We start from the raw sequence: 22,242 nt of genomic DNA, 5'->3' as shown, positions 1-22,242 counted from the left end.
ACCATCATTTCATTTGCAGGCACACCAAATTGCGAACTTAATTCGCGAATACATGGATGTTCTTCAATCACCACCGGAAGTACCGAAAAGAGAATCGGCAATTGCCCAACAAATAGCGCAGCAACCGATTCAACAACCATCGACAAATCTTACGGCTCCTGCCGGTGGTCGTAAATCTCGACCTGCTTCGGTATTACACAGAGGTGCTCCAGTGATACAATCGCAAGCTAGTTAAAAAGTTAGGTAACTTATTAGATGCGATACTTCTCCTCAACCTCATACCTTAATCTTTATCTCACACACACACACATACACGTATATACATATATGTATAATATATGTATATATATATATATACATATATATATACACACACACATCTTTATTCCTTTATTATACTTATTTAACATACATTTAATTTAATTTTAACTACAATTTTAATTCATTTCAATTTACATAATTCTATATTACTTATTCATTAATTCGTTTTTATATTCTTTCGATATCTCTATTCGAATTTATTATTTAATTAGTGTGAATTAAACAATATAATTTCAGTATCAGGTTGTAGCGAGAAAATGTCTCTATAGTTATTAATGCTTTATCGGCAAGGCCTATAAGGCGACGAATAAAGTCTCGTCGCGACGAGACAGCACTAGCCTAGAAATACTTCTTTCTTCCAGTATTTATTCGATTAGCTTAGAGCTCGAGAGACATTACAAGAAAATAGCTGCTGCCGCGGAGAGAGTAGATTAGAGAATGGATCAACAAATAACTGCCATTTTACGATTTACAAAAAAACAAGTAATTAGAAAGCTGTCGAAGACTTCTATTTCTATTTTGTCAGTCATTGTCGTTGCCTTTTTTACGAGCGATTGTCAATGTTTTTTATACAGTGTTTTTTGCAGAATAATATGACACAAGATTAAGAAAGTCGATGATTATCGAATCAACCATTAAATTTTAATGCGATCAATGGTATTACATTTTTGGCATATCATTTTTTGTATCGTTCGACGAAGGGTGATTGGATAGTTTTTATATCTATTTTAATTAATATCAGAGACGACCAATTTATTGATTTTATACTTTCAATTCTGTCTCTCTTGTTAATCACTCTATTCAACGATACAATAATATACAAGATTCCATAATATTGCAATCGATGTTAACGTTTCAAATGTTAATCTTGCGCAAAATTTAAATACGATTATATACGTATTATATTTAGACGCAATATTTCACGTAAAATTTTACTCGACGTATATTAATTAATGATACAAAGATATCGTGGTGCCTCGTTAACTGACCACAGAGTTTGCTTCGTTAAATGGCCAACATTATGACTGTCAGCTATTACACAGGTAAAATAAATAAATGTGTCAGATCATTTGTATCACATCAGATTTCAATAGAAATGAAAGATATTTGAGATTTCCTAAGAACATACCACTCTCATTAAGTAGCCAAACAAAATGACGACTGGCCAATTAACGAAACACTACTGTATGAACGACATCTTGGAAAAGGATGATAGTCTCTTTGACTCGTATTTCAGAAGTATTCGAACAAGTTCGAGGATGAAAATCGAATGATAATCTAACATTCATTTTATAGACAATCCTTTCGTGCTATCATCCCTTTTCTCGTAAAGGTTATAATTACGAAGTTAAAATCAAGTATAATGGAAGAAATCGTTTAGGCGGAAGTTTAACAAAGAATCCGTGATTCCGGCGCGATCGCATCGATCGGAAATTGCCACGAAATTGCGTCCAAAGAAATTTCTTTCTTTAATCCAAAAAGATCGCTCGATATCTTGACGTGTAAATATTAAATAAAGAAAAAAATGTTTAAACTTTAAACTAAAAACAATAACAACAGGTTTCAAGCAAAATTCTCCAGTGTTCAGTGATCACATTTCCACGTAAAATTAGATTTACAGCTCACTTATATACAGAAACGATATTATCTAATTGTAATTTAACCCTTTCAAAATAATTTTTAATAATGTAGTGACGAGATTAATATAAAGAATCGAAACTTTTTCAGATCTCTACACTGTTTACAGTTTATAATGTAGAAATATTATTAGTTTTTCGCTAATACATATTACTCTTTTAATAACGAGCAATGGCCATTGCTCGAGTAATAATTACGAAGTCCAGCACCACAGAAAAAAAGATATACACTTTTTACGGGACACAGTCAAGAAAGGGTTAATGTAAACATAAACAAGAAATTTCCTCCAAGAATCTTCTGTCGAACACTGGAGTTCTCAAAAAAAAAAAAAAATCCTGAGTTTATTCGGACCAAGATTTCGTCACGAGGACTCGAATTATTGTCAGATCCTTATTTACGCGTTAACTCTAGACATACACTCACAAACGAATTCATAGATTTAGAATGATAAATGATAGACAAAGATTTCATTAGGTACAATTAGATTTTTAAGTAATGCATCACTTAGTACATGTGGCTGCACTGGAAGTAGAGGTAGAAATAATTTTAGAGTTGAGAATCACCTTTGTTGCTTCAAATTAAAGTATTTTTTTAATATACATCAATCAATATGTTTCCTATTTCCACAAAATAGATAGCAACATACTTGTGTCTGAGGATGATTAATTTAAAAGATATCTTAATTATAATGTAAAAAATTTTAAAGTTAAATTTACAATTTCACCGTAGCCATTTGATCAGTTTTAATTTTGTATAGCAAAATTTTGTTCTATCGTCTACTGTTTTAAAGCTATAACTTTGCCCAGTTGCGAAGGAAAACTGTAGTATAAAAAACAAAAGTAATTTCCCCCGATAAACGCGCCATCTAAAAATTGGCGACAAAACCAATTACATTGCGATCAGACTCGATTACCTATTATAAAATATTGCAAAAACATTATGTAATGCGTATTTAAGGATCAACTACATAAATTATCGCAAATTGTGAAGGATCGAGAATTCGTCGTGACGAAACGAGAAGTTAGTGTATCCTCTATAATCTGTATTTATTCGAATTTCCTTTCCGGGAGTTTGGCTAAGATTCTACGAGTGCAGAGACAGACTGTGATCCGCTTTGGGTGTCCTTAGTCTTCGAGAGCTGTTTAACGAGTGAGACTTCGTGTTAACTAATTAAAAAAAAAGAGCAGGGAAAGAAGGAAAAAGATAGAGAGAAGGTGAGCACGTGTGAGTGTGTGTGTGAGAGAGAGAGAAAGAATAAAAGATGATGTGAATGTGTGAAGAGAACATTGCGAAACGAGGATGTGATTTTCGCGACGCATGCATGATACTTAAGAAAAAAAGAAGAAACGGGGAGAGAAGTACGCGACCCCTGTATGTGTAGCTTAAGCGAAATAAATTATTGGTTGATGATGTTATATTGAAATATTTAAGAACAATCGACACTGTATATACGTATATATAAATAGACACGCATAGACGATACGCACACCGCGAATTACACTCTCAGTTACACATGCAACACGACAGACTGTTGTAAAACTCGGAGAAAATACACGTACAAAGAGAAAGATGGGGAGAGTTACACGCCTACATGTGACGAGAATATACATACTATTATATAAATATAAATATATATATATATATGAACATAAATATAAATATAAATATATATATATATATAGATTATTAAATACTCGAGCTATGTATAAGGATACAATAAAAGAAAGCGAAGCTTTAATATTGCAAATAACAGGAATTTCTGTTTCTTCAAGAATAATTGTTTTATGAATGATTATTGAATTATTCAAATTATTAAAAATCAGATTAATTGGAATATTATAAAAATACGATGGGTAATATTTATATGGTTACAACACAAATCGGCATTAAAAATATACATGAATTATATTGGATTGATAATTGAGCTTAATAAAATTTTAGATGTTTCAAAAGAGTTTCTTGAATAGGTTGTAATCTACACAATTAAAACTACCGTTTCTGATGTATATATACATTTTTTATTTATTTTGTATACAATAATCAGACAAGTAACAGTATTTGCTTGGGTTCACGATTGCCCATGTATTTGCAACCGATAAACTCTCCGTTAATATATAGACATATATTTGCATTCGATCAGTTAAACGTATTTGATTTATGATTATGACAAGGCAAACACAGCAAGCACAAAGGCAATCGTTCGTACATAAATGTGTTTTTTTCTCAGATATGACAAATTATAATAATTATTATAAATTATGACAAATTAAATAGCTTTCAAAAATAAAAATTAGGACAATTGGAAAGGAAGAAAGTGATAAACATAAATCCTTACATTTAATAACATTCTTATGTTTGCACGCACCATTTTCGGTCATTTAGTTTGTACCCATTAAAATTACTTTTTCCCCTTTTGAGACCTTCTTCCCACGTTTCTAAACGCGTTAAATGTGCTGCAACATTGACGGAAATAATACGTTAACTCTCTTTAGACTGGAACTGGAATGGACGCATGTTTCAACAAAGTATGGCAGATGGAGCTGTCAAAAAACTTGTCTTTAAAAGACGCACTTCTACAGACATGTGTAAAAATGGCCTTAAGATCATTTGAACTTCTGCGCTTACATCGTATTTTTATCTTTGCCATAATGGATCAAAATCGAAGTTTCAGTAATTTACAATACATATCTGTGTGTAAATTGTTTCATTAAAATTTTGGGCAATAAGTAATAAAATCCCTGTTCAATAGAGAATGATATTAAATCATTATTTACAAAAATACGATATCAAAATGGATGCATTTTGGCCAAGATAAAATCAATGTTGTAGCATATAAGAATTATATCAGTTTTTCTGTATTTTTTCTTTTACTATTATTTATGCAGTTCTATTTTTCCTGTAATATTTTTTTGGCACCTGTAATGAAATTAAGAAACATTCCACGAATATTATGAATGAAAATATGTATTATTTAAACAGAATTTTTTAGAAAAAGGAGAAAGAAAATTGTCGCTATTGTATGGACTAAAATTATAATGACAAAAATGAAATTATTCAATTTTGATTAAATAAAAGATCTTTCTCTGGTCAATTTACTTTTTATTTAATATTTTATTTTACTCCATTTTTGTCATTAAAATTATAGCATTATTCATCGATTCCATAGGAATATAGGCATGCCTCAATGCTAACTTTAAAAAATACATAATCAACAGGATGTGCAATTCTTATTTCTTCCATTTTTTCTTTTGTCTCTTTTTGCCCCGTAAATCGTTCATTCACTCCTTCAAACTAATATTCGACACGTGCACGCAACTGTGTTCATAATACGCACTCTTTTGAATCGCATCCGGTTTCCTAGTTTTCCCAACTATATCGTAAAAATACTTTCTTCGCGTCAAAAACAAAGATTCTCTTACCTGCATAGTTTCTCAACAAATACGAGATAGACTTGGCAGAATAACTTCATCGGGTGCTCGCAATATCAAACAGGTGTTATGATACTTGAAAATACTTTACAACGAAAAAGAAAAATAGAGGTACTTTTTGTTTTACACAGTTGTTAACCCTTTCCACTCGATCACAAAAAAGGAACCGTTTTAAACACGTTACGTAATAAGTTATGGATTTGTTAGTCGATCTTAAAACTTAAAGCGTATCGACCTCAAAATGTATAGGTTAGAAAAAAATTGTGGATGTTCTTTTATATCGATCGTGATTAATCGATTGTATGGGAAATATGAACGTCCAGAAGTTGTTAAGCTCAAAATAAATTGTTCATTATAAGATCTAGTGAATGAAAGAAATTATTATGTAAGTTTCATTTCCACAAACTTCTCGATCTGTGTCAATATGATGATCTTTCTTCAGGTTTAAAAAGAGAAGTATACGCTAGATGGGACTACTTATTTCAATGTCATCTTATACATGACGCAATTCTGATAGTTCAGCGTCGCTTTTTCGCAGCAAGACCTTCAATCGGTATTTCTGGAAATATTGGTCGAGGCCACGAAATATTTCCGGTCACTGCCAAGGACCGAAGGCCATACTTTGAGTAGTTGCAAGTTCATGATAATCGATTTTGTTGGAACAGCGTCTGTCTGGCATCGACCTCGAGTATAACCGCAATGATCAAGTATGTGTGTACAGTTAGAACTTAAGAAATTCCTTCATTACTATACCATACTTTTCACGAATATAATACATAAGAAGAACCAAAAAATTAACCAATCGAAATAAAACAATTTAACAAAGAACAGGTTATACCGTAAACCGTAATAAATTTAATTCCTAATAATGTATCCTCCATTTATTACAGACTTAACCAGTCGTATTGTAGAAACTATTAAAAAATAAACATTCGATCGATATCGTTTCAAAATTACTTTTTATATTTCAATAATCCGATTTGATTACGTAACATACATCGAAAGAAACATCGAGTGCAAAGGGTTTTTGCTTATTATACTATATAGCCTCATATAGGACTCACTGTTTGTCACAAAACACCGAAAGCGTTTTTTCATACAACGTTGCCCTCTCGTCACGCGTTCTCGTTCCCATTTTAGGATGAGAAGCAGATCTTCTTCAACGAGACTGGTAATGTATTTCTGACTCATTTGCACGAAATTAACAACTCAATTAATTTCAACAACACACACTTTCTTCATTGCGTTCAATTTTTTGCATGCATATATATTGTACGTGTGTGTGTTTCTGCAATATTTCATCGTTTATAAGTGTGTCCGCTTTAAACACCCCTCGATATATATTAAAATATCCCGTCGAAATATTTTAATATATCGGAATACGCGTATTTTAAATGCCGGTCGGTAAATGTGTTTTCTACTACTTCTACAAAGAAGTGCTTACGAGATTCGTCTTGGGAATGCTTCGGTAAAGAAATAGAAAAGAAAACTAAAACCGAGGGAAATAGCGTAGGACTCGTGCAAACGCAAGTAAAATACATTCACAATCGTTCGAATTTACAATACGCACATAACGAATCATCAGCTACGGAGTAATAATCGCGTATAACGCCCGATGTATTTCTAGATCGAACCAAGAATCGATCGAAAATGTTAAGTATCGTTATACGAACAAGGAGAATTCTTACGGTAGCGACTACACTGAGTTTCCTTCTTTCTTTCTTTCTTTCTTTCTTTTATACAGCGAACCGTAAGGATCATTTGTAATATCGAAAAGATAATCGATCAATAAATGAAATATCTTTAATTACCACGGTAATACGGTCGAAATCGAGCTAACTTGATTACGCTAATCAGCAGTAGCAATTTTTGCACACGAAATTACCACTCCCCAAGCAACGAGTAACAAGTAACTCATATAGTGAAATCGTTGTATTACCGAGTTAAGTAAAATTATTTTTCAAAAATTATTTACTTAACAACTAATGCAAATATTCTAATTCCTCCTTGTTTCGATCGTAATTCCTTAACGATATCTCGATTCGAGTCACCAATACATCGACAGATATATATTAATATTCAGCACCAGATAATAACACTTCCGTAAATTACTATTAAGACTCACTACGATTAACGATATATAAATACAATCGAGAAATAAATAATGCTCATTTATAACGATCGCTAATACAGCTCTGTCCGCGCATGAACAGGGAACTTCCTTTCAACGAGCTTTTAAACAGCAGGATGTATGCTTGCCAAGTATTTCTCGGTTCCGCTATTCGACTCTTCTGTATCGTATGTTCAAACGATCGATGAACGATCCGTTTAACAAACTTGTCGACGAAAAGACAACCATAAAACGAGTAACAAATATTTGTACAATGAACTTTACCATATATGTAATTACAAAGCGGATATGTAAGATGCTCTATCGATAAGGAAGAACAATTCTCAATATACGCGTAAAAAAGTTATTTATCAAAAGATAAAAAGATTCATAAATCTCAATCCACTTTGCAACTCATAAAGACGATACATACTTCCGGGTGAAATTAATTTATAATTTGATTAGAGAACTGTTTCCAAAGCCGATTTCGCGAATTCCCTGCTCGCACGCTTTTCTATCACATTTATAAATTAGACTTCGGACTTTTCAGCTCGGCAACAATCACTGGTGTGTCTTCAACATGGAAATAGGCTTAAGTCAGATAGAATTAGCACGGTCAACAACGCAATAAATCTCATTAGAAAGAAACTGCGACTGGACGTGTAAAACTTCGATTCTCGATGAGTCGTCAACGTCTCGGAGACTTGGCGTTTCCTTACCTTCTTTTGTTTTAATTTTTTTCGTCTTCGTATATTTCGATTAGATAGATCGATTGCGGTTCTAATCAAAATAACAATGATTTTTCGCCCTGAAGCATCGATGCTGACAATCAAAACGCTTAACACTTTGTGCACTATCACGCGTTCATTTTTGCTGTTCTTTTTTAAACCCTTTTTTAATTCCTTAAATGATACTTCTCTTTATGAGAAAAATTAATATTACTTTGTAATGATAAATGGTAGAATGGTTGGATGTCGATAATATTTGTAATAACAAGAGCAACGTGTGTTGTTAGTTCACAAGGTGTTAATTGCAACGTATTAATTAGACTTTCTATTCTTAATAACATTATTGTAAAACGTAACTTTTTGGGATTGAATTTGTGTACATTCCGGAATTCTATAGACTCTAACAGGAAAACTTACAGACGCTGATATATAAATTTTTTTTGTGCGAGGAGATACAACACGCGAAATAATGTTTGACCTATACGAGATGTTCAATCCTCAATCACGCGCGTAAAATGTCCGACGAACGACCAGCTGGGGTACATATAAAAAAATAAATGTTTGTTCCCTAATTGTACGTTTAAACAGCTTGTGTGCATCACATTGGGCGTTGGTCGATCTAACGCATCATTTCTTGCATTTGTGCGCGAATCGGGAATAAAGTAAAATACAAGATTCAATTCGAGTCGGAAGGAAAATAGTGTCGCTATTCCAGTTTCAACGAAACACACATTAGCTCATGTAAAACACTGTACAAAAAGAAGCAATGCATCTTTTGTATTCGTATCTTTTTTCCTTCTGCCTACAGAAAATTCAAACTTAATAGTCATTTCATGGAAAAATCTATCTCTCACTAGAAAGTAAATCTACTTTTACGAGAGTCAAACAACAGAAAACGTTTGATGATAAATTCTCTAAAAAAAATCGCTTCTTCTCGCACAGTGTCGCATGTACGATGCATCATCGTGCACGAATACAATTCGTTTCACTATAATGTATGCGCATGTGTATCGTTACATTTATGTACATATCGCACGCACGCACGAACGCTTAGCTTTACAATGACATACAATATATTCTGAAGAAAAGTGAGCAAAATATTTCAAAAATGAAAAGAGAAGTAAAAAAGGAGAGTTTTTGATTGTAAATATCGAAAACGGGGGAAAGAGAGAGTTTTGATGGTCGGCGCGACGTATGAAAGTCGTGTGAAAAGGAGGGATGGCGATTCAGGTAACGAAAGGACACACTCAGAGAGCTTTCATAAATTCTACGATCGGTAACGACAATGATACGGTCAACATATACATATACGTAGGTACGCTCGCTATGAAAATTCAACGACACATTTGTTTTAATACAATTGTAACACAGCGATTGCTACTCCTTCGCGCATCGAAATTCTCCATCCTGCCTTCGCTCGTTTCTTCCTCTTTTTCACTTTTTCTTTTTTTTTTGCTTTCCAATCATACGGACGGCTACTTTCGTCAGAGGATAAAACTCTCTCGATTATGTATGTATCTTTTGAGGAAGTAAATTTATCTCCAGCCTTCGGCTGATTGCTCGTTCGTTTGTGAAAACGGATCTTTTGTGCCACCGGGGGTTAACGAATTTATCTAAAAACGGGCCTTCACACTGTCGAATATGTTCCTCGTGTGTTCGATGAAACAGTGTAAGTAATTCAAACGCATAGACCATCTCTCATTTTCATTTTGCTTCGTGTGAACTAAAATGCCTACACCTTTGGTCAAATTTAAGAATATTACATTTCCAAATATGTGATGTTACGTGAGTACGTAGCTCCACGCTTACACTTATGTACACGTAGGAAGTAAAGTTTTATGAGGCATTGAGAATTCGATCGAAGCGCTGCTAATCGTTCACGATTTACTCGAATAACAGCTGTTACCGGCTGTCCCTTGGTACAATCAGAGAATTCGTTTCGTTTGCATCTCCAACGTAATTTCTATTCTGTCCCGTACCTAGAGTTATATTCACACGATTTTACAGCCCTATTATTAATAATAGTACTATTATTACAAAGTTATATCAGATATGACGATTGCTTAACACACACGAAAGAGGAGCCGGTGATTAATCGCGAGTTTCAAAAGGCTTTCACGAAGTATCTTGCTGTCATTCCATTTTTAGAATATCTTTACCCAACACTGTGCACAGACGATATTTAGTTTACGACATTACAGAGTTTATGATCTTGGTATCATCTTTTTTTTGCAGATGCTTTCTTTCATATTTTTTTTTATTCGTTTTGTTCATTTTTGTATGGCATTCCCGATATCTTTCAGACCCAGGATAAAATCCACGATGTTCGTTCGTTTTCAGCGACGTTGGTCCCTTTTTTATTATTTTCTTTTTTTTCCTTCCGCGATTTCTAGAAGATCGTCATCGTTGCAGCAACCATCCCGCGTTCCCATGAACAGAAAAGCAAACCAAGATCGTTGAAACAGAAAGAAAAATGACGGATTTTAACATAGGTCTGAAGGAACATAAAGAATATGACGTATTCCTAATATGATACTTCCTATTTATGTAGTACGTATATATATTTATAAATATATACATTTCTATTCTTTTTTTGTTCGTATACATACACACACACATATATATATATGCGGGTATGTATGCTTTTTATATATATATATATAATTATATATATATAATAATAAATATATATATAATATATATATATATAATTTCTGTAAATTATATCCTAAAAAGGAAAGGGGTACCACAGTTGATAGTTACGTGTGACCCTACTTAGCGCTCTATATTGCAACAATATTTTAGTTTTCTTTTATCATCTTAATTTATGCAACATATAATATATATATTTATAATTTATATATATATATATGTATATATCACTTCATTCGCTCTTTACGTATGTTAACTTGACACGTCAAAAAAATACGCGGTTTTACCTCCTGTTGGCTTATAATCTCGCGTATACATCGATAAATTAACGTCTTTCCTCGTTTTTTTAACGAATATACGGCACGTGATATCCGGTGTACGGTCACGTGCGTACGCATACAGTATTAAAACGAAGCGAGTGGAACGTTTCATCGATAACGCATAACTTTTTCTTTTTTTTTTCTCCCCCCCAATATCCCTTTTTCCCTATTTTAATACGATTGACTAGCGGTTACAAAAATCTCACGGCAAAAATTGTTTATGGGGTTAGGTTAGAGTGTCGGCGCCTGACAAGAGTACTATCGTCTGCCACAGATTTATTTCTAACATGCTACTGTAAATTTTTTACTATATATATATAAGTATGTATATACTTATACATATTTACCATTATATTCTTTCTTTTTTTTTGTTCTTTTATGTACTCTGATTTTTGCTTATTTCACTCCCCTTTCTTTGTTTTTTTAGCCCAGCCGATTTTAAAATACATTGCTTATACGCCATGGAATCGATGACGATAGTTCTCTTCGATAATCGAAAGAAATATATATACAACGGAAATTATAATCTTAATAGTTACATACCCGTTAAATTGTGCAACGTGAATCGTTAAACTCTGTAATTTACACACACGCAAAGATACTCTGGCTTTATCTCTCCTCTGTTACATGACGATAAAAAATATAAACAATTCGTTATACGATATAAGCTAGATCTTGCGAAGCACAATCATTAGAAAAGCTTACGCATGCGCACTAAAACGAGGACCATATAAAGTGTAGAAATTAAGTAGAAAAAAAGTTATTCCGATTCGATCGCTGTAAATACAAAAAAAAAGATAAAACCTAAGGACGAAAGGTTTCGATAAAAAATGTCTGAAAAAATTGATGTACTTAACGAGAAACTAAAAAAATATATATTTACTTTTCGCTAATTAGCTAGCAACCTTAACATTCAGCTATTAACGTGGCCTGGCCGTGTACGATATCTCAAGAATACTTGTATGATATTGAAAAACATAAATACTGTAAAACGATGTAACATTAGAATAAATGAAACGCCACACGTTCTCTTTAACCAAAAAAAAAACATACAATGTTTAACTTAAAAAAAAAGAGATTAACATCTTTGTCAGCTCGATGATCGTTGCAACAATAACAACAGTATAAACAGTACGTTTCGATAATTTGTTTTTTCTTTCAAACATATTCTTTCTTCCCACACAATGAATGAGATTTCAACTTTGATTATTCGATAAGTCTTTCAACGAATATTACTTTTTCATTTAAATCTCGACGGATCAGAATTCGTAACATTTTATGATACGGTGTAATCGTACACCGGTGTACGATTGTAACGTACTTATAAATCACCAATGGCTTACTTTCTATGCAATTAAAGTCGAAAGAAACCTTTGGATAATCGATTAACCCCGCTCGACGTATCGATGTGTTTAGGACGGCAATCGTTGCATTCTCTCGTCTGATTCGCGCCATTTTCAACGACCATCGAGAATCTATCGTTCTGACAAAAACGATATATACAACCGAAAGAGATATATCGCGATATGACTATCGATAATACGACGCGGAGTGCTGAAAATCTTCTTTCTAATGTACCGGACATAAGACTAAAAAGAAACTCGCTTTACTACGCCTAGACGATACAGTGTTTGTTTTCTTTCTTTTTTTTGTTTTCTTTTTTTAGACGTACGGATATTTGTTACGCGGTAACTCTACACGTAACAATAGGTACATGGTATAGCAGTAATTTTTTGTTCGAATAACGCACGAAACCGTCTTTTTTTTAAGCGTAGGCCGGACTAACTCGTCTCTTTTGAATTTAAACATATCCTTTTCCGTAGCTCGATACATCGAGCCAGACACCTTTTCTCGATATTCTCGTTCTGACTAGATTTACGATAAGTGCACGAACGCAGATGAATCAAGTACACATCCTTGTCAATCGGACAGTTTTTTTTAAGTTATCTTAAACACAATTCCCTTTCTTAGAAACAATAGAAATTCCTATTGGATCATTTATGAAATTTAATACATATTTAAAAACTAAGAATTAAATTCTAAGAAATTGATATTATGTATAATAAATAATAAATTTAATTTTTATGACAGTTTGCCAACGACAAGGATATAGCACTCTGAATTTAGTACACGGAGAACACTATCGATTCATCGGTCGATACATCAATAGGATACTATATTCACTGGTCAATAATTATTGCTATGCAAGCAAAAGCTGTAAAAAGATACGATCAGCTACATTTACATGCGAACGATCATTATTTCGTGTCAATGGCTGCGAGTACAACGTTGCTTTCATAAAAGCGACGTCGTACGTGTATATATCTTACGATAGGTGATTTCTCCTTGAAATGGTAATATTCATCTCGTACATCGTTAATTTCTAAGATCGTGCGATGAGTACACGACACGTGCCGTAACTTAGAACATCATTTTGTTCACAATTCGATTGTGTCGGTGCCGCGGCTCTCGAACTTCAAGTTCTGTACAAAATCGAAGCACGTAGAGGGCAGCACGTGATTTAAAGGTACTCTACCAATGAATTTTTTTATGACATTTTTTGTTTTTAAATGAACCTAAATATCTACGGAGTCCATAAAAATGTACGAGTATGACACGACGACAATTTCGACACGACACTGAGTAACGCGTTTCTGGTCATACAATAAGCCATTTGAATAGAATCTGGGGGCTGTCTGTTATCCAGTGGCTCATTGGTAGACAGTACGCTAAAATATTTTTTTCTGTTTTTCTTTTTTTTTTTTAGTTTTGCTCTGCACTACTGCACGATTTCACCGCAGTTGTCCTTTTTTCTGAATTTATAATCACTAAAACATATTATCGACTAATTGTTACGGTCTATCGTTACTATTTATCAATTAAACTTTTCTCATTAAAACTATCAACGACGATTGAAGTTTACACCAAAGATTGAAGTCGGATCGATATGAGATTGTGATTCATTCGCGATCTTACCCTCGTTAATTCGTTCTGCGAGGTTTCTACGGAAAGTCTGAACGAAATCTTTGGTATAAACTCGACGGCACAAAACGGTGGACTATGTGCCCCAAATATTAGAGTATTTTCTGTTCACTTGTTAAAACACGAGAAATTTGTCTCTCATTTATGTATCTCGAATTAATTTATCCTTATTAGCCGTTAGGACCGACAACGATACTTAACTCGATATAACATTCACTGGTTTCTTTCTTCCCTTTCTTTTCTTTTACGCATTTCAACGTTCTTATGGTACGGATAAGGCTCTCGACTATTTCATCACTTAACACTAAGGAGCTTGCAGCTTTTTCTAATTTAAGTACACGAGTTGTTGCTTCAAGCTTTTAAAGACACCTAACTAGAGACAACAAGTTTCCGGAAAGTGCATCGACATCGCTAAGTGGACTTCCTTACAATTTTCTTAATTCGCTTAGCGGTAACTTTACAAAGCATATACATATGTATGTATATATGCTCTGTCTATAACACTTTGTGAAAGACTCGACACACACAGCAACACCAGAGAATTTCACCAGAGACCATCGCTTTTATATGTTCACCGGTGTTTCTGATAGCGAGACCTTTTTTGTTCATTACAATTTTAGGCGTATGTTAAAATAAGTTAAATTTATACGTATTTATACGTATTTATACGTAAGATATATTTATCATTTTGTGTTAGCTTTGACGGGACAACCACCAGTGGAATCCGTCTATGATCGTTTAAAATTCTATGTTAAGTATGAAATTGGTATGTCCACCTGGTCAGATCGTATCCTGCTCGATCTTCACCACGCGAGCATGATTTCCTTTAGTGTTGTATGATTATTTTATTATTATTTTGTTTATCATTTAAATCCTATCGGAGAAGCGCTGCGAGATGCTCCTCTGCTCGACGAAAAGTTTAGACCGTTCGAAGACACGAGATCTCGATTCGAACCGGAACATAACTTCTCGATTCTCTATGTGGTTACTTTATATGATGCTATTATGGTTTTTATAGACTCGGCAATTATAATTACGCCTGCAGCCGGTGCTTACCTAAAAGTTAAGCCCAGCTTCTGTTTCAGTCTTGATCACTAGTGATTTGATACACTACGCTAAGACCTAAAAACTCGACTTACTAAGCAATAATCACAATAATTCGATCGTCCTGTTTTTGTCGGTATTCTTGCCGTAGTAAAAAATAATTCTCGTGAATTGCAATGAAAATTAAGTCCGTAAGTACGTAAGCGCTAAAAAAAATGCGTAATAAGTGCCAAGTCTTTATATATGGTTAACTAGGAATCTGTAAATCAGGTAAAATTTTGTATACCTTAATGGAACTGAATTTCAATGCAAAATTGACATGTCGATGAGTTTCATATCCTGCAGACTCGTGGTTTTTCCTGCGCGAGTACTCTTTTTTTATCATTGATGGAAAACTTTGTAGTTCCAGAGAGACATTCTACGAAAGAAACTCTAAGAGGAAACGAAATATACGGTTAAGAGATTACTGAAAAATTCGGTATTTAATTCGAATCTTCCTCGAGAATATCAATATCAACAGAAAAATGATAGATCGCCCAGCGACCTTTACCATCATGCCATCGAAAATGACTTTCTCTTTCTGCTTTGTATTTTTTGTACTAAGTTTCTTAACCGATACTTAATTTCCAAAGCACGTGATCTTTCTGCTTATCAATGTTACAAATGAAATCTCTTACTGATGTTTCATCTCAATCACATTTGTCTTTGTTTCAAGAAAACAAAGGAAATCAAGAATTTTGTCCAACTTTAAGAGACTTGGATCCAAACGCATTTCTTTTTTTCGAACTGAGACCACGATTCCTTGTTAGCAATGAAATTCTCTGCGAAAATTACCACTTTTTTTTTGTACGTGAAACAGACCGAAGTTTCTAGCTGATTTCCCAAATTCCTGATGATCTCCACCACTTTTTTGTACAGCTTGAACGTTGCTTCCGACGATACGTAAAATTATCCCCGGTGGAGATAAAATACAAAGGAGACCCCGAGCAGCTTCAAAACGCCGATGTTCAGCTTTGCAGATTGGCATGCTCGCCAATTTTCCAAGCAAGAAGCGTTTAAGATGATATTAACATTGAACCCTCTTCATTTGCTTGTGTTCTTACTTCTTATTGCGCCCCAAACCTAGCAGGGTTGAAGTCTTTGTTGACGAAGGAGAAACCTTGGAATTCTTCTTGGTTTATATAGCTCACTTCGTCTGGATCTTCTGGCGTCAACACTGGATCTTCTTTTGTAAACTCCGTATCGAAGTTCATTACGTCCTTTTTGCTTTTCTGAAACACGCAATTATCGTGAAATATTTTTCAATTACTTTAACATATTATTAAAATTCAATATGAACTTACAGTTTTTGGCCTAATTGGTGGTTTCACTTTACGCGCTTCGAGTGCTTCCCAATCTATTTCTTGGAAAAATGGGTGAACTTTTATAGCGTTCTCACCACCATTAGCAGCCACACAACCTAATCTCTTAGCTGGATTTTTTGTCATAAATCCTTTTAAAATAGAAACTGCCTCTTTTGAGATCCAGATAGGGTAAAGCACATCGTCTCGTAGAATTGATTCGAATAAATCATCTTCATTATCTGCTTCAAAAGGCGGTTGACCAGCCATCATTTCGTACATTAAAACACCAAGTGCCCACCAATCAACGCTAGCACCATAATGCAATTCTTGAAGAATTTCAGGTGCGATATAATCGGGTGTGCCACAAAATGTTGTTGTAACAGTCTTCCCTTCGATAATACCCTCCTTGCACATTCCAAAATCTGCTAATTTACAATGACCTTCTTGGTCGAGTATTATATTGTCTAACTTGAGATCTCGATAAATAATATGATGCTTGTGAAGAAATTGTAATGCAAGCGTAACTTCTGCCGCATAGAAGCGTGCTCTTGCTTCGTCAAATTTTCGAGCCCTTTGAATATGGAACATTAAATCACCTGAAAGAAGCAAAATATTTTTTATATTCAGATAGTAAAGAATATTTTTCTATACGTTTTATTTATAATTATATTTCAATTAATCCTGACCTCCATTCACATATTCCATAACAAAAAATAATCGGTCATTTGTTTGAAAACAACTGTGAATAGCTGTAAGGAAAGGATGTCTCGCTGCCAGTGTTAAAATCCTCTTTTCCGTCATTGTACAATCTACATCATCATCTTGTATAATCACATCTTTTCTTAAAATTTTTACAGCGTAAACTTCATCGGGATTAGTTTTTCGTTCTACTAGCATCACCTTCCCGAAACTACCTTTACCAAGAACTTTTATGAAATTAAAGTCCTCGATACCAAATTTCCTAACTTCATTCTCACTAGCAGGTACTGCATTTTCAGTAGCGATAACAGATGTTTCTTCCGTTTTTTGAATTGTTTGTGAATTATCCGTTGGTAATGTGTCTGTGACTGTTACTGTTGTGGGTGTTTGACCAGACTGACAAGTTGTTGTTCTATAATTAATCTTTGGAGTTTTTATTTGTTTGTCTGGTGATATATTCATTGTACTTAAAATCTCAGCCATAGCCTTAGTGTTAATGCCACAATTATTTGCTACATTTTTCTGGCACCTCTTATGAACATTTATATTACAAGCTGTATAAACAGACATCAGATTCAAGTATTACATATTCATGTAAATCATTTTATGTATAATAAATCTGTTCTATTATATATTTACCTTCACACTGTAAACCTTGTCTAAATAAACCATACAACAGTGAGCCACAGTGGTCACAAAACGTAAATCTCTTGTAGTTGTGAACAACAAAACGGTGTGGCATATCTATACTGAAACGTGGACTTTCTGTATCTTGATTTGACTGAAAGACAATATCATTTAAAGATTAGTTTAAAAAATCCAGTTTCTTGATATTTACAAAATACATATGATATTAAAAATAATACTAAAAATAATATATAATATAATATATAATAATATAAAGATAATACTCTGCAGTAAGACACACTCACCTCATCTCTCATGCCTGGGCATTTTGTGATAACCAACTTGTGACATCTTTTGTGAACTACACATGTACAGACTGAAACATAATAAAATCTCATTGAATGCTTACATTTTTTGATACAAATAACTTTTAGCATAGCATGACCCAAGCTGGCTGCATGCGTGATTAGACGCACTGATTTGAAATGACAAGCATAAATAAAATTTGGTGGATGTTGTGATAGTCTTGCCATGGAAACAATATAAGCTTGAACATTGAAGACAGAATATAAACTCTAAGGATGTGGTAAAATGAAACCATTAGAACCTCCTGATGATTTGTTACAATTTACTTAGAAACATGCAATGAAATATATCCCCACTTATAACTATATTAAATCACAGCTAATATAATTTGCAATAAAAACTCCATTGATGTATTATGGACATTAAGTTTTATTTTCCGTTTCATTAAAGAAAGCATAGCATCAGATATTGAACCATGGGCTAAATTAAACATTAAAAACTTCAAAGTTTTCAAACTGGATTATGAATTTTTATTCCTAAATGCTTTGATTTTTTATAAAGAACTAAGTACACATACACACACCTAGATAAACATATATTCACACAAAGGTAGAGCAAGCAAATATATAATTATAATATTTGTTAATAACGTGTATGTGTCTTCTCACCTTGACACTGATAGCCCTGCTTGCCCAAGCCCCTGAAATACAACAGACAAAACACATCACATCATCTCCTTGTATACCCTCATAAAACACATACGTATGCTTTCTTGGGCCATAAACCATAATTAGATGTTTATGCTAGTCTTTTAAAAGTAATTAGGTAAGATTACTATTCAATTTTTATTTCTGTCTTAGATGTTTCTAGTACTTTCTTAAAAATAATTTATTATTATATTAGAGAACTTTTGTCTACAGACATCATAACATGTTAATTCATAAGAAATATTACCAAACAGTAGATATAGTATATGCTTGCAAAACCAATGCATGCAGCCTATTTCTTAGTTGAATGATCTATTCCAATAAAATACATAGAATATTATGTAACATTACTGTAAAGAGACAAGAAAGGAAAGAGTGTTTGAAAGCTTAAAAATCAATATATCTAAGGTGTTAAATAATCACTTCCCTGCTGCAAATATTATGTGCTGGTAAACTAACTAAAAATTATTTCTTATATATCTGTATTGTCAAACTAGCTTAATTATTAAGAAGATATATGTATATTGTACAAAATATATACTTCGAAAAGCCATTTTCCTAATAATATCTTCTTAATGATGTTGCAGTATATTCTAAAAAGCCAAAAACCCAGGCATGCAACTTCAAGACTTTTAAATTATCCAAAGAACCAAAATCCCATATTAATTTAGTGTGCATAAGTCTATTATATCAATGCGAGCTAGGTCAAACTAATTTAATTTAACTGATCACCTTTTAAAATATACACACCAAATTAAGTACATAACACTTCATATTATAAAATGATTGAAATTAGTAAATGTTTTGAATTAGTGTTAAAATATGCTTGTGAATTAGAATCTAAGCAACATTATCAATATACTTTTGTTAAAATACATACCATATGAATTCACGGCAGTGAGAACAGAAAGTTGGTTGCCTCAGGAAGGTAGCCATAAACTTGTGACCATTCGCTTGATGAACCTTGCGTCGCATAGCACCTCTACGCCGGTTAAAACCCTGTCTTTCTTTGAACTCCCTCCTGGGTTCCTTCCCAGTGGTGATGCTTCCACCACCTCTGCCTCCGATTCCTTCTCCATCACCTGTACCACAGCCTCTTTGTTGATCTAAAATTTTATTATGGAAGTATACCTTACATGCATAATTCTTAGCCATTACCTGTTTCTTACCTTGATCATTCCATTTTAGGTCAATCCTAACCCTTAACTTTCCTTGAGGTTCAAGGTCAACCTAAAATAAATTCAATTTCTGATGATAATTCACAATGATTGTCACTGTTATTTAAAAGCATCGAAGCACAAAAGAGTTACTACACAATTAAAACATATAACAAACATAAATATCTTAATTCAAATCAAATTTTATTCAATAATATCATCATTGTTTAATATTACAAATGACTTATTAATGTAATACAAATATTACAATATTACTCAGATACATTACACTTGGTATACACTTTTTCAACATTTTAAAGAAACCAAATTGAATTCCAGTCATCACACATGTTTCAGGTCTAAGAAATATCTATCGTCTATCTTTCTTTGCTTTGGTTTCTATTGACACAATGTTATCAGACTACCTTGAATTGTTCTATAATGTCATAGTAAAAAGATATACATAGATTACACGTTGCTTTTCCACTACACATATCAACAACAAACATTGTAGTGTCAACACAAAATTAATGTGAACCGATTAATCAAAACTACCTACAAATTAGGGAGTAAAATATAGAAACATGCATTTATAAGTATAAAAAGATGAAAATAAAAGTAAATAAGGAACACTTTTTATTTTCTAACAAAAAATTTCTAACGAATATATCCACATGATGAAATAGAATAGCCTCCAAAATTGTAAGTACTAACCCAAAGATCTGCAGTTTTGTCATTCCTGCTGACAAGTTCCTCGAAAGGAATACTACAATTGGCGACGAAATAATCCGGCGGTAATGCCGCATCGTGGAAGACAGTCAGTCCGAGCATCACCGCATCCTGAACTTCATGGGTGAAACACTCGTTCCAAACCGGGTCGAATGTTTTCGGTTTAGTCGATGAACGATCAAGATGATTCTCGTCGACATCCAGCTGAACGTAGGGATCGAGTATAGGTTCATCCTGCCAAAACTTTCGTTGCTTGTCCGTCGCCCTTAGTCCGACTGCCTCACATATTTCGATCTTCACTGTCCCCGTGAACATCGCGGAATCAAATGATGGTACCAACACCGAATATCAAGAAAAGGGAGGACAGAGGACGGACGAGACAGTCGACGAGGCTGTCACGCCTGTCGACGAGTTGACACTTCGAATTTGTGCGCGATCAGGTTATCCAGAATTCCTAGTCAACTACCCGACGTCAAGTAGATAGATGGTTAAGTAGCCGGACCACCGTTGTTGTAACCGACTGTATGTGTAGTTCCTTTCAATTGGAAGCGATCGCTGTAAGGAAGGTTTGATATATATTTATATATATCAAAATCTTCTTCAATAACTGAGATAATTTCACCAATAAGGTTCCCGCGATAAATACGACCTTCCGTAGGAAATGTATGGCGCACCGCTTCGAATATTCCGTCCGACGAGCCTTTGGCTCTCTCTCCTTTTCCCTCTCGCTTTTGCACGCGCACTCTCTTCTAGCTATCCTTCTCTTTATCTCGCTTCCAAATTTCTTCCCCTTCTCTCTTTCTCCTCCTCCCTTTCCCTTTCCCTTCGTCACCGCCACCAGCACCGTGCAGTTATAAACACTCGGCTCTCTTTGCGTTCACACATAACAGACACGGAAACGGAAGCAGAATCGACGACGGCAGGGGCTCGTTGAAAACGGAGAGACGCAAAGGAGGTGGATGCAGGACGAGCGAACGAGAGGCGACGATGTTTATTGCGAGGCGCCCCGTCCGCGAGTGCAATGTCTGTCCTTGTATTCCCGATCTCCTGAGAGCCATTAAGCTCCTTTTTCTCTTCTTCGATTCCCTGCCCTTTTTCGTGTTTATATATTTCCACCTTTCGTTAACCACTGAACGAAGTTCTCGAACACGATTTTCAAAACACTAATCGAAGTTTCGTTCCACGATTTTGTTGAAAGAAAAAAAACGGCGTATCGTGGATAAAAGCACTCGTTTCCCGTCCCCGGACAGCCCCACCGACCCGAACCGCTCGATTGGTCACTCCGCGCTTCGTCTAAAGGGCGACTCGATCTCGGCCTCGAATGCCTTTCGGAATATTTCGTGCGTTTCCGTCGAAAGCTCAGGCTGCGTTTTCACCCACGATCTCGGCCATCTATGCATTAAATTCGAGAATATATACACTCGATTCATCGACATCTTTTCGTACCAATA

The 22,242-nt window shown here is 34.2% G+C and overlaps 2 protein-coding genes across 6 annotated transcripts in view; one reads left to right on the top strand and one right to left on the bottom strand.

Annotated features, from left to right (window-relative positions):
• The window catches only part of Myo81F (unconventional myosin 81F), a 51,031-nt gene extending 44,816 nt beyond the window's left edge, over positions 1-6,215 (top strand). For 2 of the 3 annotated variants that reach the window (XM_033339037.2, XM_033339036.2), the window contains one exon: positions 20-6,215. In XM_033339037.2, coding sequence (XP_033194928.1) covers positions 20-235 — 216 coding nt within the window. In that variant the 3' untranslated portion in view covers positions 236-6,215. The remainder of the gene's footprint in view (positions 1-19) is intronic. The other variant, XR_013059989.1, reaches the window with a different exon arrangement.
• Positions 3,955-22,046, bottom strand: Pkc98E (Protein kinase C). Of its 3 annotated transcripts, XR_013059990.1 has the most exons (10): positions 20,777-22,046; positions 20,075-20,135; positions 19,786-20,011; positions 18,867-18,898; positions 18,198-18,268; positions 17,905-18,046; positions 17,253-17,819; positions 16,567-17,162; positions 11,741-16,494; positions 3,955-4,875 (listed from the first exon to the last, which is right to left on the bottom strand). XR_013059990.1 is itself a non-coding variant. In XM_076624014.1 (9 exons), exons 1-9 carry the CDS (start codon positions 21,104-21,106, stop codon positions 16,330-16,332), a joined length of 2,190 nt encoding a protein of 729 aa, XP_076480129.1. In that variant the 5' UTR covers positions 21,107-22,046; the 3' UTR covers positions 3,955-16,329. The 3 variants fall into 3 exon arrangements, 2 of the variants coding, with proteins under 2 accessions (XP_076480129.1, XP_076480130.1); XM_076624014.1 differs by having other exon boundaries at positions 3,955-16,494; XM_076624015.1 differs by having other exon boundaries at positions 3,955-16,494; positions 19,786-19,987.
• Positions 22,047-22,242: the final 196 nt, after the last annotated feature.

Source organism: Bombus vancouverensis, chromosome 14 (assembly GCF_051014615.1).
Source record: "Bombus vancouverensis nearcticus chromosome 14, iyBomVanc1_principal, whole genome shotgun sequence".
Classification (NCBI taxonomy): domain Eukaryota; kingdom Metazoa; phylum Arthropoda; class Insecta; order Hymenoptera; family Apidae; genus Bombus; species Bombus vancouverensis.
Note: the sequence above shows the minus strand (reverse complement) of the source record. Positions and strands in the feature narration are given on the sequence as shown.